The 15,632-nt window shown below is 45.3% G+C and overlaps 1 protein-coding gene across 4 annotated transcripts in view; it reads left to right on the forward strand.

Moving 5' to 3' along the window:
- Window positions 1-15,632, forward strand: part of LOC133343365 (sodium-dependent phosphate transporter 2-like) — a 78,986-nt gene that overhangs the window by 52,541 nt on the left and 10,813 nt on the right. For all 4 annotated transcript variants that reach the window (XM_061552927.1, XM_061552928.1, XM_061552925.1 and 1 more), the window contains exons 4-10: window positions 1,770-1,855; window positions 5,343-5,439; window positions 5,978-6,097; window positions 7,063-7,347; window positions 8,832-9,204; window positions 13,880-14,260; window positions 15,215-15,400. In XM_061552927.1, coding sequence (XP_061408911.1) covers window positions 1,770-1,855; window positions 5,343-5,439; window positions 5,978-6,097; window positions 7,063-7,347; window positions 8,832-9,204; window positions 13,880-14,260; window positions 15,215-15,400 — 1,528 coding nt within the window. The remainder of the gene's footprint in view (window positions 1-1,769; window positions 1,856-5,342; window positions 5,440-5,977; window positions 6,098-7,062; window positions 7,348-8,831; window positions 9,205-13,879; window positions 14,261-15,214; window positions 15,401-15,632) is intronic.

Genomic DNA, 15,632 nt, shown 5'->3' on the forward strand with positions numbered 1-15,632 from the left:
ACAGTACTGCACTCGTATACGCGAATTCACGCTCACGCGGGGGTACAAGGAACCTAACCCCCGCCGCGTACTCTGAGACCTGACTGTATCTGAAAAAATTATGTAGTGCGGTTATCAGTTTTTTCCACTCTTAATGATCAGGTATGAATTATTATTATGCTCCCTGTAGCTTATAGCTAAAGGTTACGGAGCAATTTGTAATGGGTTCCTAAAATTTCCTTGTAAAGTGAGCATTGTAAAGTTATACTCGATTTAATTGGTGGAAGTGCCTGTAAAAATATCCACAGCAACACTTCCAGTCATTATTAACAGAGCTACTTCAATACATTTGCCTGCGTGAAGTGTAGTAAATGTGTCTGGAGTTGATATTTCCTTATACACGGGTTCTGTATTATAATCTAAAGCCCTATTGCTGTTGATTTACTCTGAAAACACAAATCTCCCCTGAAAGCCTTAACAGACTGTAGGAACAAGTGCTGTTAGCAGAGCACCTAATGAAGGCCAGCAAGGCGCACGAGAGGTGTTGAGTGGCCAGCATAATGCCCGGCCGCCTTTGTCTCTCTAGTAGCGATGTTTACACATCGCAGCAGGTACTCATTTGAGGCTGAGTCGACCTAGGGGAGGCCCAGGACCGATTCAGATAATCGTCACTGGTGTTGGCCGTGAGCGGGAATCGAACTCGGGTGTCTACCGGACAAAGACCTGTGCACACACACGCCGTGCAAGCATTGTTGAATAAATATTAGGACCTAACCCATTGTCTTTTTCTATGGACACAGTCTTAATTGTGTACATTAAATATTTGACTAGAAGCTGAAAACTGTCCACAAATAGATTTAAACGAACAACAGTGATTAAAAATGTAGCTTATTCGGTTATTTCTTGAGAGATACTTTATCGTAACGTAATGGATTACATTAATCTTTTTTTCTGTCACAGTGATTGGTGACTCAATATTTAATTCACTCATTAGATTTGTAGATTCGGGCAATATATTGAAAGTTGACGATAATGATATCACACACATTAAATATATTCACGTATATTGCATTGCCATGCCTAACAGCTACACATGAAGCACTTACAGAGGCACTTGCTGCAAAGTTGAGTTCCATTTATGAAGTATTGCACCTCTTATAAATAACAATTATTTAATAATAATCTCTATTTTACATAGTGTCCTTTCATATTGAAGTATCTCAAAGTGCTATACATGAAAATGAAACTACACGCAAGTATAGATAATATCTAAGCGAAATAGAATGTAAAGCCATTGATCTCAAGCCCTAAAATATTCGTAACTGCTGCAGAAATACAATTACGAAAGAGATGAACGTATCTAAAAAAAATTGGTTATCTTTAATTTACAGGATGGTGCATTTGTGTAACTGCTCAGTGTATATAATAGTTAGAAGGTGTGCGGTGGTTCGCACGCTGCACTGTGAGTCCGGTTTGCTTGAGTTCAATTTCTGACCATGGCTGCCATCGGTGGCAACGCCCCACGTCGCTCTCCTTCACCCCACGTCACCCGACTTCACCAACACGGTGTAGCGTGGTGAAAACAAACCTCATGACAGACTGCCTTCATCCAGCAGTGGATTGGGAAATGGATTAATTTTTGCTCATTTAATTATTAAAATACTGTGGCGTAATTGTAGAGCTATAAACACTCGTAGCTTCACAAACGGCACGCATCTCAATTAGATAAGCATATGTTAAGTGATCTTACCGATAAAATGGTAACCATGTGACCTATGATTGTTCTGCAGTTTCTTCTTGGTTCATATCGCCACTGCTTTCGGGGATCATGTCTGCCCTTCTATTCTACCTGGTCCGTTACTTCATTCTGAACAAGGTAAGCAAGACATTCCTCGTGCCAAGGAAGTGCAATACAGTCGGAGTTGACAATTATAAAAACGTCTTAAAATCATCAAAGACTACATTGAATGCTGTCCACTTGTCACTGTGCAGGCAAGGAACCCCATAACGAATAACCGAACATTTGTCAACTTTATCATACAAGGGCCACTTGGTGATTCATTAGAAGGAAAACTATTAAATCTAATCATCTCTTTAAAATTAAAGACATGTAAGAAATAAGTTGGCAATTGATAACCTCTTGTTACCCACATGCTTAATTACCACGATCATCGCTATTGTTCAGCAATTCCCTAAGATGACTAAATTAGCATGATTATTATTTGACAACCCGGACTCAAGCTGGTGCTTGCTTTATAATTGCCATGTACTTAATTGCTAAGCTTTTATGAATAAACCAGAAGAAAATGTCTGAAATTTACAGATTGATCCCCCCAGTGACTCAGTATGCACCTCTCAAAGCTTTTGCCGTTTCAGTACCAACGTTTTGGAAAGACGACATTTGTTTCCTTCCTTAAGTTCGTCCATCTTCCTTCTAAAAATATCCAGAAACAGATGATTAGTGGCAGTTACAGCCAACATTTGTAACTGCGATTTGAAATTATGAACCTGAGACATGTAACGATAGTTAAATTATAAAAATGCAAGACTGTATTGTCTTGGTGTGTGGTCTTGGATTGTTGTTGTTGTTTTGCTGCCTTGCACGAACTTTTATTTGGTCTTGACAAATCTGCAGAAATGTATGCACGAGTGCAATTTTTGTACTTCTGTGCTATATCCATATTTATGTAGTTAGTAACTTGCTTAATTATTCTTTTACCTTAGTCATGCATCCTTTCTTGTTTTATTTGTTGATGTAACGTACTGACCCACCCTAACTATAAAAAGAGCACCATAGCTCATCAGATTTCTCCAGTATAAATAAAGATTCTGGTTCACACATGCACACACATAATACAAGGCAAAGATTCCCCCATGTAGCCTTTAACAGACTGTTAGGGCAAGTGCTGCTAGCTTATGAAGATCAGCATGGCACAGGTGTGGGGGTGGGTGGCCAACACCACGCCCGGGCTGCCTTTGTCCCACCAATGCTTATGTTTAGACACAGCACCATGTTCTACTTTAAGGCTGAGTTGACATAGGGGAGGTCCAGGACCTGTTATTGGTCATGAACGGGAATTATGCTCCAGTCTCCAGATTCGTAGCGCCATTGGGGGGGGGGGGGGAACAGTTCAGTCCCCTGGCTGTACCGAGAGGGGGGTTTTGTCACAGGAGGTCATAGACACCTAACCTTTTGGGGCCTCTGGCACATGCTCATATTGATTCTCTGTTCATGGTTCTTTGGGAAATTAATTGAAGGTGCAGGGGTTACCAGCTCACTCGCACCAAACTGCCCCCCCCCCCCCATTACCCCATTAGCCACCATGGTTTACGTGAGCACGCAATTAGGTTAATCCGCTAACGTGTATCTGCTTTTCTCCCATTGGCCTTATTTACAACAAAAGAGTATTACCGTCTGGTACCACCAGGAGATCAGGAGTTTATTTTGCAAGACTACATGCACGTGTGCTGACATTCAGATACGCATATGCACACAGATACTCGTAAAAATGCAATATGTAATCTTATACATACAAAATAAAGATCCTTCATATAGCCTACATAGACTGTTGGGGCAAATAATATTAGCAAGCACCTACTAAGGCCATAACACTGCACAAGGAGGTGATGTGGCTATCATTACACCCGGCGACCTTCATCTCCCCAGTGCTATAGTATCTACCACATCAGATACTCATAAAGGCTGAGCTGACCTAAGGGAGGCCCTTAACCAGTTAAAATATCACCACTCACACATGTTAGCTGGGGGCGCGAATCCAACTAAGATCGTGCCAAACACTCTACCATAGGTCACCATCATTATATATATCCATAAAATACAAAGATATATATTCACACAAATGCTCATGCGTGTACATGTAGCTCAGATGTAAACTCTTCGGATGTTATATCTATTTCAAATGTTCCATTGCATTAATGAGGTTGCTAAGCACAACACATAGTGTTGACTCGCAGAGCCCTTGGATGTGACATTGGCATCTCAGCGTTTTCAGTCTCCAACCATCCACTTGATGCAAAGTCCCTGAGCACCGAGCACTTCTTAGAGATTCAAAGAAAAAACGGAGCAACTAATTTAGGGGGCTGTGTTTAATCTTCCAAATGTTACCGATGTCCAACCGTTGAGGTGTCCATTCCCAGATTGTGCGAGCCATAGTTTTGATCACGAGGAAAGGTGATGAATTCACACACAATTTAAATTGCTGCAGATTTTAGCACAATCCAATTCAAGTAACATGATGTCCCATCGCTGTTAAAACGCGACTTTACAAGTTCAAACGATACAACATTATTGGTTTTATATATGTCTGCAAAGTGATACATTCTAGTTTGTGCTATTAAAATAGATTTTATATTTTATTCTCTTGGAATATGTTTTCTATCACATTTATACAACTTTGGTGGGGAGAGAGGATTTATTAGTTTGCAGTAAGAGGCACGGTACATTACTTTGGCTTACCATTTGACTAATACTGCAGACCAATACTAATTTGCTAAATGACAGAATGTATCTTCTTGTTTCTTTCGGTAAAGTCACGTAGAAGGGAAGTAATAAAATAATAAAAATAAAACATAATAAAACAATGTTTTATTATGTTTTATTTTTAATAAAATAATAAAAATAAAACATAATAAAACAATGTTTTATTATGTTTTATTTTTATTATTTTATTACTTCCCTTCTACGTGACTTTACCGAAAGAAACAAGAAGATGAATCCCTGCAGTCACGAAAGCTTTAAATCGAAATTTGACAGAATGTAGCATATTTGTATCTGTAAATTACATTCATGTTTGTATAATATAGTGTATCTCTCTGATTTTTTTAAAGCATATGAAGGTGAAAACTAGAAATTAGTTCAGTGGAATTTCAACAAATTAGTTTTTTTAAGAGGAAAAAAATATCCCCCACGTTATTGCCCAAAAAAGAAAACCCAGGTTGCTGCATTAGTTCAGAATTGCCCTGGTTTCATCCACAGGCTGACATGCCCTCTGCCCGTGATATGTGCGCGTGTGCGTGTTTATTCTACAGATAGGGAGCGGTAGTGTAGCGCTTAGCGTGCTGCGCTACAAACCTGCCGACCCGAGTTCGATTCCCGCTCACGGCCAACACCGGTGACGATTATCTGAACTGCTCCTGGGCCTCCTCTAGGTCGACTCAGCCTTAAATAAGTACCTGGTGCGGTGTGTAAACATCGCCACTGGGGAGACGAAGGCAGTTGGGCGTGGTGCTGGCCACCCACCTCCTCGTGTGCCGTTCCGGCCTTCATTGGTTCTTGCCAACAGCACTTGCCCCAACAGTTTGTTAAGGCTATACAGGGGATCTTTGTTTCTCTTATTTTACAGGAGGATCCTCTCCCCAACGGTCTTCGTGCTCTGCCTGTCTTCTACGCTGCCACCATGGGCATCAATGTCTTCTCGATCATGTACACCGGCGCCCCGCGTGCGTACCTTGCATGATCACGGTCCCACTTTCTCATGTCTGAATTTTGTGACCATATCCTTCGCACTGAGCCACCGGCTGATGATCACATGGCCGTAGGTTGATACCTCTTGAGCATGAGCTGTGCTCTTGAGACTAAACAAATCCGGTCCAGTCAGGAAGAAATTAAATCTTGGCACTCTTGATGTGCTGAATTTTTTTTTATTTTAGCATAAATGTCAAAACAGGTTTAATTCAGAATAAAAATGTGGCATTGCTTTAAATGATGGCATACAGCATTAATCGTAGGTAATTGAAAACCTGCTGGACGTGAGGAATTAATACCCTTTGCATAATATTATGAATTTTAAATGTATTCCCTTAGATGTTAAAGCTGTACGCAGGCTCGTGAATGAGGCTTGTTTTGGGCTCCCGTGCGAAACGATGCAGTGTGCGGCCTTCGCGTTTCCCCCACCTCCTCCTCGTGCTCCTGAATACGTCCTCACGTGACCACGTGTACGTCTCTTTGCCTTCCCGCATTTTCCTTTTGGCTGCGCAGTTCTAGGTTTTCACTACGTCCAGACGTGGATTATAGCGCTCATCACCGTTGGCATCTCCATCATCACCGGCGTCCTCGTGTGGTTCTGCGTCTGTCCCCGGATGAAGAAGAGGATAGAAAGTGAGCGACTTAAACACGTGTTGCGAGAAGCCCCCTTCCACTTGTGTGAACATCCTTATCGTGTTCGCCTCGGGCAATATGCAGTTTGCGTCGAGGATAATGACACATGAAGGCAATTTACATGGTTGGTGGAGGCGACGGCTGAGGCGACTGATACGAGAAAGGACGAACGATGCTGTCAGCGATGTAAGTGTGAGGTTGAGGCGACGCACATCAGGTGTTTGTGAAAGGACATGAAAGGGGGGAGTCGTTAATCAGGGTATTACTGTACCTGAAAGACAGAATAATTAGTATTGCAAACAAAACAAAACATTACAACAGAAATCGAAGCATCTTTGAAGAAGTTAAACCTAATTCTATCCACTGGTTTCAGCTGGTTATTCTAATTGGCTATAGAGGCCTGCATTTCGTTTACCATCACTCAAAAGCTTTGCTTATCTGCAGAAGACACTGTTGAGACAGCCCTTACCCACAACAACTGCGGTAAGTGACTGCCCACAGGACATTGTGTTTATGACAACAATTAAAAGTGTAGTGACTGTGAATGTCACCTACTCTTCCATGCTGGCCAAACGTCTTGGGAGGAGGTGGCAGTACCCACACTTTACCCTACCACACGTGATTGACTAACTGTGGTGTACTAATTGAAACAGCTGGGTGGACAGAGGTGGTAGAATTAAGAAACTTGGCGACTTGCAATTGCTGCGCTGGAAAGTTAAATTGAACAGGCGACCTCCGAATTACAAGTCCAGTGTGCTAACCATTACCCCATGGCAGCATCGCTGAAGTTTGAGTTCAATGTGTTTGTAGAATTGTTTGCATCTAGTTTGAAAAGAGATATTTGTGTGTGTGTGTATATTTTTAATTTAAATCCCACAAAATGGAGACAACACCCTATTGCAGAGGCCCTGGTGTCCATCCCCCCCTCAGCCCAGGGTACCACCTACTTGTCCGTGTGCACGCAGGAAAGAAAGCGGAGCAGGTACGGTTGCGTGCAGAGGGCAGCTCTGCACGTGTGGGCCGGGAGGTGGTCCAGAACCCCATGTTCGCCGATGACTCTTCCGAGGACCGGGACAACGAGGACGAGTCCTCCAAGCCGGCACTGCCCATGGCTCTGACCAACGGTGGTGCCACCGTTGCGCCCACCGAGGTGGCAGGTGCCACGGTGCCGCTGCTCAGCCCATCCAGCGACCCTGGCAAAATCAAGGTGGATGGGAACGTTGGCAAAGCTGCTGCGGCCGGCACCGATGGTAAATTGTGCGCGGCAGTTAATTTAACATTTGAGTTGCAGGCGTGTACTTTGATATTGCAACGCACTTGTATTTTAATCCCTATGGTTCGTATGTTTTTTCTCTCCCTATTTTAAGAAATGTCTCATTATGTAAGTTTAGCCGACGGTTGTGTTTGTGGTCATAAGTTCAAGGACCGTTGGCCAATGTCACTGTTAAGGAGAGGGTGCCAGCTGCTCAGTTTAGATTTCTTGGGGGGTAAATATGGAGCTGCATTAGGGGTTTCTTTGTGTTCTGGGAATAAAAACTAAAAAAAAAAAATCGGAAATGTAACATGCAAAACATTTTAATTTCACAGGATATTTCTGAGGTGCATGCAATGCGTTGCTTGTTCAGCCTTCACTCGAGCAATGTTCATAGCCTCAAATCCATGCACATGCTTCTCAGGCAGCAAGGCATGAAACTGCCGCTATAATGCACAGTGTCTGCACGAGCTTCGCATGCTCGCTGGGGCAGTGGTGGGAGGCGTGGGTGTTGCTGTAGCGTAGAGCCTTCTTACTGAGAATAGGTTTTCCCCTTTTTTCTGGCAACAAAACAGGTGTTGAGATGTTAAAACACCAAACTGAAACCTTTTACAAGCAATCACATCTGCATTAACCACAATACTTGTGGTCAGAATGCAAACAAAAAACATACTCTGATAATATGTGCACTGTCTTTGAAACTGATTGGTCCACAACAGAGACCACTTTCTTTTGAGCCTAGTCTCAAAACGGTGTTAGACCAGAGGACTCCTTTTATCAATCAGTTTCAAAGACGATGCATATATTATCAGTGTTTTTTTGTTTGCATTCTGACCACAAGTATTGTGGTTAATGCAGACCTGATTCCTTGTAAAAGGTTTCAGTTTGGTGTTTTAACAACTTAACACAACTGTTTTGTTACCAGAAAAAAAGGGGAAAACCTATTCTCATATTTTGGTACTGGCAAAGGAGGTCCCATGATGTAGCCTTCATTCTCCCGAGACCTGAAGTCTGTGACACTGCTGTCAACTTTCAAGGCAAACACATTTCACTCGGCAATGCCAGAGGTCCTGCAATGCAGAGACCATTGTGGACAGGAACCTATCGTGCGCATGACCCGGCTGCTTCCGTGGGTGTGCACAGATTGTGTAAATTTTAGCAAGGTTTTGGATCACTGATTACCACTTCACTGTTAATGGTAATGCAATATTTGAACTCAAATCATTATTCTTCCAGCGGACAAGGTGGCTTTCATTTAGTTTTGAGAATTCCCTTTCACTTGTAGGATTTACTTAACCTGCTATTGCTCAGCAAGCACATGTCTACAAATACAGAAGGGCAGAGAAGCCAGTGGCTGTAAGGCGTGGAGAGTTATGAAAGAAGCTTCGATAATTATCTGTGCCTGCGGGTGACGAACCGATTTCACGCCGCGGTCGAGAACACCCGCCGATGGGGTGCCACCTTTTATCTCGCGCTTGCCAGGCGCGTCCGGACGCCCGGCCGCGCTGCCTATCCAGGTGGGCGACCTCTTCAAGAACGACGGCTACAGCCACTACCACACGGTGCACCAGGACTCGGGCATCTACCGTGACCTCCTACAGAAGCTGCACCTTGGACCGGGCGGCGCCAACTCCGCGGGAGGGGCACCCGGGGCGGCCCAACCGACGCACCCGCACGGAGTGCACCACTCCATCTCCCAGCCGCACCATCACCACCAGTACCGCTCGCTGCGCCGCAACAACAGCTACACCAGCTACACCGCCGCCATCTGCGGGGTGCCCATCCAGGCGCTGAGTCAGCCGGAGCCGGTCGCCGCCACCATCTCCACGGAGGACAGCTTGAAACTCGTGCCCAGGTGCGTGCCCCCCCCCCCCCCCACCACGTAGCCCGCGAACGGGTGTGGCACGGAGCGGCATGTACGGACGTTGAATGTCTTTCACCCCTTAATAGCCAACCGTGCTCATCGGAGATGCGGAGGAAGGACAATGTCATTTTGAAAAGCAAGCGGCACGACATGTCACGTGCTGCACCAAGCACCGCGCCGCCGCTCCACGCCACATGCCGCACAACCACGCGGCGCAGCGCGGCCTCGTGTTCCCGTAAAGCGTGTCCCTGCCTTAAAGCGTGTCCCTGCCGTAAAGTGCAGTCACGCGAGCCGACGTGCTTTGCATTCCTCGCATGAGCCGTGAATCTCCTTATACAGTATAATTGGCAAAGTTGTTCTCTTCGTCTGAAGCAACCGGAACACTGAGACACGGTAGCCGGGGGTCTCCCTTTGCGGAACGGACTCTTGCCAGTGTGTAAGCAAACGTTTAATCGTTTCGGTCTTGCGCATTACATTGCTTTATTAAAGCCTACCATGATTACTTTGATACCGTTACGATTAGCAGTCGATTGCATTGTTAAGGTATCTAACTATAGAACCAATGCTCAGTGTATTTATATATCAGAATCAGAATGTTTCATTATTTTTTAAGATAAATTCAATGAGCGATGAAGCTCTTTTTCACAGATGTCCATATATGTATGTGGTAACGTTGATAGGCAGTATCTCATTGGAAAATCCTTGACTTGTTTACAAAGAAACCTACTTTGTCCTCCCAAATGTGATAACCGCCGTGTTTCCGCTTGATTAGAACAGTTGCGTTCGAACGCCTGAATGAGAGGTGATGTTTGCACTGCAGGTGACGTTCACTGGTATTGCAGTCACACGTGACCAAAAGATGCACTTTAATGACTTGCCTCCTGTCGGGCAGCACTCATTACACACATCTGCAACCTCGACAGTGACTCAACAAGCACACCCGAGCATTCAAACTAGATGCTAACAACATCCCCAGGATCTTAAGTAGGTCGCCTTACTTACATTTCAGCTAACCTAAACTCCCATGCAGATTAGGTCTTGCTTGTTGTTTTTTGTGTGTGTTTATTCTTGCACACAAGCCTGCTTTGTTTCGGCTTACGTTATGCCACAGTGCCGTAATGAATTGGCGTAATTATTCATGAACACTTGATGTAACAATTTGCATTCACAAGTACAGCTTTGTAAAAAACTAAAAAATTAAACGCTGAGCTTTTAAACGCAATGTGTCCCACCAACAATTGCCACGAAATAAAAAATCGTCTTGGATACACAATACTGGCACACGGGACTTGCAATCCAGAGGTCGCTGCTTCATTATCCTGGCGTGGCAGTTGAAACAGAATCATCAGAATATTTACACTGCAGGAGGAATCCGATGAGCTAGAAAGCTCTTTTTCACAGATGTCCAGTACGGGTGGGTCAGAGCAATGGGTACATTTCTTAACCCCCCCCCCCCCTCATTAAACCTCTGTTCACCCATAAGTATAAATGTTTACACAGCAGTTTGTCGATAACCAGGGCACGTGTAGTGGGGTAACACATTCCTGCGGAGGGATCTGGTAGGAACGTTGGGTTGCTCGGTCAATGGCCAGGGTCAACGGCCAGGGCTTGGTGTATTCCGCAAATATGCCCGACTGTGAGGGCGGGCACAAGCCGGCGTGAGTAGGTTAAACGTTGAGTTTTATAAGGGCACCACGGGGTGACCAGCCCCTCCTCACCCAGCCCCACCCTCCCCACCCAGCCCCTCCCCACCCAGCCCCACCCTCCCCACCCAGCCCCTCCTCACCCAGCCCCACCCCCCAGCCTCCCACCCAGAGCCCCACCCTCCACACCCAGCCCCTCCCTCCCCACCCAGCCCCTCCCCACCCTCCCCCTCTCCACCCAGCCCTCCCATTTTTGGATGCACGACGGACGGACTGGTGTAACCAGGAGGTTCCTACCAGTAAAATGTGGATGCTCCCAAACATTCTCTAGAGGGGCTGTCTAGAGCTCCTTCTAGTGGAGACACGCTTCCACCAGCAGTAGCGTGAGCAAGCAAATGCAGAACTGCACCTTTTGCCTTTTCATATTTAATTATCTAAATGCAGAGGTAATTAAGTGTTAGAGCATTTTTTTAGTTTAACATGTGAGCTGCAACGTGAAGCCATCATTCTACAATAACCGGTTCGTTAGGAAACTATTATGAAAGATCCCATAGTCCCATCTCCTGGCACGGGTTTTTCTAGAACAGCAGGTATGGCCTTGGCAGCTTTGAAGACCTGCATGGAAATATACCAGTTATCCCCTCCAACTCTGGCCCCATATTCAGGGATTATAATAATAAATGAAAGAGGCAAATAAACTGTACCAAAGGATTATGATTCACTCACTGGAACCGCAGGAGAGAGAGGAGAATGACAGTAAATTACAGTGTCATTGTGTGTGTTTGTGTGAGACTCGTGGTACAGTGACAGAGTATAATTACATTGTCAAGAACCATGTCATACCATCTTTGACAAGTCATATTTCATCAATGTGCACCGCATGTGGCAATGCGTTGGGTTGAGCTTTTTTTCTGTTTGAACTCCCATCACATCATCTTCTTCTTCCTCTGTCATGGTCTATCCACCGCTGAGTGACAGACAGTCTCCCCGCATCGGGGATGTTTGACCATCGTTCACACAGCTTAATGCGGGTTGTTCAAAAGGGGGGGGGGGATCCAGCATCCAATCAGTTATCACTCACTGCTGTTGTTAGCCGTAGCTGGTAACTTCGTTTGCTACCGTTGCCCGTATGAACTTACAAACTGAATACTATTATGCCAATTAAAATTCTGAACTCGTGAAAACATGTTACATTATTGCATATACTTACGAACAATGCATTGTCTCGGCGATTAAAACAGATCCTCACTTTCACAATGCACGTGTGGAATAATCAATTCGGATTTACGCAAATGATATGAAATGGCCTGCTGATATTCAATGCACGGCAATGGAGCAAGCAAAGCCATACAAAGTGAAAGTAAAAATGAGACAACTAAATTGAGTATCAATAATTTAATCATGATCCCAAGTCGTGACGATTTTGTACAAATCAAGTAAGGCGAGCAGGTGTTTTTTTATTCCATTGCAAATTCTAAAGCATTACTTTACCATTTGACTTTAAGCTGACAGCTTGGTTTTTACCAAAAAAAATATTACGGAGGCTACAAATTACGTGGGTTGGAAATAACTGTAAACCACAAGGAGACAGCTGTCATCAATGAACTGTATGGCTCTTCTTTCGGTGGTTCAAAATTGAAAGGTCTTGGCCTCAGATCCTGGTTGGGTGTCCACTCCGCCCTTCATTAAGTACGGTACTATACCATTCTGTGGGGATGTCACACCAGCGGTTGTTGTAGGGACATAACTCAACTCGACCATAGGAATGTGGAAATCCCACCACTGGCATCAGGGCCGTAAACAGGAGGTGGTGAGCGCCGTTTCACGGCTCGGTTGAAAGGGAAACCACTTTGGTGTTTATTAATTTGTGTACGCACTCCTGTTTGAAGTGTAGCAACAGTGCCAACTGTCCTGTGCATTTTTTTACATCATTTACTCATTTCTCCGTTTTGGTTTCTTCTTAACACATTTCTCTTTAGTGGCTGCTCCTTGTGTTCATCTTAATAATCATATTTCATTTCAGTTACATTGTAATTATCACCATCGTCATTCGTCCCAGTCGCCAAAAAATGTACCATATTATCATCAGATCTCGGAAGCTGACCACTTGTTTATCCAGGATAGTGCTTGAATGGGTGACCACCATACACACACAGGTAGTTGTACGGGCTGTGCGGCTACGTGGAGGGCAGTGTACCAAAATCCATAGTTGCACAGATACCGTACTTCCACGCTCCCGAATCTGTGTTCCCAGCATTCGACAAAGCGCACTGACCAGCAGCGTTGTTGAAGTATGGTCAAATAACCCTCACTGCTACCTCTCAAGTCGTTGGGAAGCCCTCATCCAGCATTGAATGGACTAGATGGCCATGCATGGACTGTGCATGTACAATAAGTGATGGTGATAGCCAATTAGGGGTCCTAAGAAATTATACTTGGGGACTGCTCGTTAAAATTATAAAGTGAGATTACAGAAGAGTTTTCTACAGGAAATATACATTTAGTGAGAAAAGTGAAATGTAGACAAAAATAGATATGTAATGAGTTAGAGATGGGCGTTTCATGGTCTTTTCTATGTTTCTAGACTTGTTCGGGTTATTCATCATCATCATGATCCATGAGCAGATTGTCCGTAGGTGTCTGCTGCACATTTCGTCATTTGTTTCCACATTCCTCTGTGTCAAGGAGTGCCACCGCCTCTTCCTGGCACCAATCTCTGATGTTGTCATCAAACCATTCTTTTAGGTCTTCCTCTCTTTCTGGTTCCTTCCATTTTTCCAAACAGCACACCTTTTATTTTCCTGCTGTTGCCCAACCTACATATGTGTTAGGGTTATTAGGATTTTCCTTCCAGCTGATATTTGATGCACCCCCTATATTTGTCACGTATCTGGGGCCCTACGCAATTGCTTTGTTTGCTTTATGCCTGGTGCCGCCAGGCAGCCGGCTGCTGTGTCAGCGCACGCCACGCTCAGCGCGCATGCCCTCGGCCTTGCTCCCCACCCCCTTCCGCTCGTGCGCAGGGCATCGTTCTCCAAGAGGCGCATGCGGTACGACAGCTACTCCAGCTACTGCAATGCGGTGGCGGAGGAGGAGGAAGCGGCGGCATCAGGGGGGGGCCCGGGGGGCAGCAGCGGCCTTGGGGGTGCCGGTGGGGGGCTGCTGGACTCGTCGCAAGTGCGCGTGGTAGTGGGGGGCGCGGCGCGGGCGACGCCGGTTGGGCAGGCGGCCGGCGCCGGCGGCGTGGCGGGGGAGACGGCCGAGTGCGACTTGTCGCAGGACGGCTCGTCGGACGGCGAGGAGGACGACGAGAAGGACCCGCTGGAGGCCAACCTTCTCTTCCACTTCCTGCAGATCCTCACCGCCTGCTTCGGCTCCTTCGCTCACGGAGGGAACGACGTCAGGTGAGCGGGGTAGCGAGGCTGCCGTCCGATGTGAAACGAAAACGGCTTTGGGAAATGTGATACTGTCTTTGGCGGTGGTGCACAAGCACAAATAACGATAATGCCACAAGTTGGTACAATAAAATTGCCACTAAAATGGGAAATAATATATGATGCTATGAATAAGGCCCACTGCTCAAGTGTCACCTATTATATAAAACAAAATCCTCTTCAGGGGCAATGTTAATCACGAATGTTTTGAGTTTTTTTATTATGTGGGTATATCTGATGTAGTTGAGCACTGTTATTATTGTACTGGGTGGGGCACGATGAGGGATGGCGATGACTTAGGGAACCAGGCCTTCATACAGTGGTGGATCGAACATGGCCGATGATAACCGTTGTTATTATTAGATACTAATAAGGTTACTTGTCTTACCTTGAGGATGCTCCATTAAATAATTTCCATAATTAACCTCACAATCACCTGTCTTGAAGAGTTTTTAGGTCACACCCAGATGAACAACATAAGATTTCGTGTCATTTTTCTTCAACCAATATTTTTCTTTTGAAGATAAATTTTTACCACACTCTGATCTCAATAAATATAACTAGCTGAACTGAAAGTTGAAGTTCAGTATTGTTGTTGGCATATATACGTAGGATTTCACAATTCTTTGCTGCATTACACGCTTTTTTTAACCGTATTTTATTTATGTTTGAATGTTACGATAATGAAGATAAATTACTAAACATTTGATATTATTTTACTAAGGACAGGATATCTAACATTTATTCCACAGATATTCATCATTGATGATGACCCCCTGCCTTGATAATCCCTAGACCAGCTCGCACCTTCCTCATGTGTGGTGGGGTGCACTGCCCAGCTCGGTTGCCCAACTGCACACGGTCACGTTCATGCTGGTGCCGCCCCCCCCCCCCCCCCCCCCCCGTGTGTGTCGTGCCTTCCAGCAATGCGATTGGACCGCTGGTCGCGCTGTGGCTCATCTACACGGAGGGCTCGGTGATGCAGAAAGCCGCGACGCCAGTGTGGCTGCTGCTGTACGGGGGCTTGGGCATCTGCATCGGCCTGTGGGTGTGGGGCCGCCGGGTTATCCAGACCATGGGCAAGGACCTCACTCCCATCACGCCGTCGAGGTGAGAAAAACCGTCGCGTTGCCAGACGCGACGGTGGGTTGCAGGCCGGAGGGGAGAGGGATGATCCGAGTACGTGAAAATCTAAATCTGTCTACGATTTGGCTGCTTAAACTGTGCACGAAAACATGGGTCTGCGAGGCTGATGGAGCTAAATGTAATTTCATCTCTGAGCTCTAAAAGAGATTTGTTGTCTTATGCATTTATAATTTAGTCTACTGTATGTGTACATTGC

This window comes from Lethenteron reissneri, chromosome 17 (genome assembly GCF_015708825.2).
Source record: "Lethenteron reissneri isolate LAM-NWPU_2019-01 chromosome 17, ASM1570882v1, whole genome shotgun sequence".
NCBI classification, from domain to species: Eukaryota; Metazoa; Chordata; class Hyperoartia; order Petromyzontiformes; family Petromyzontidae; genus Lethenteron; species Lethenteron reissneri.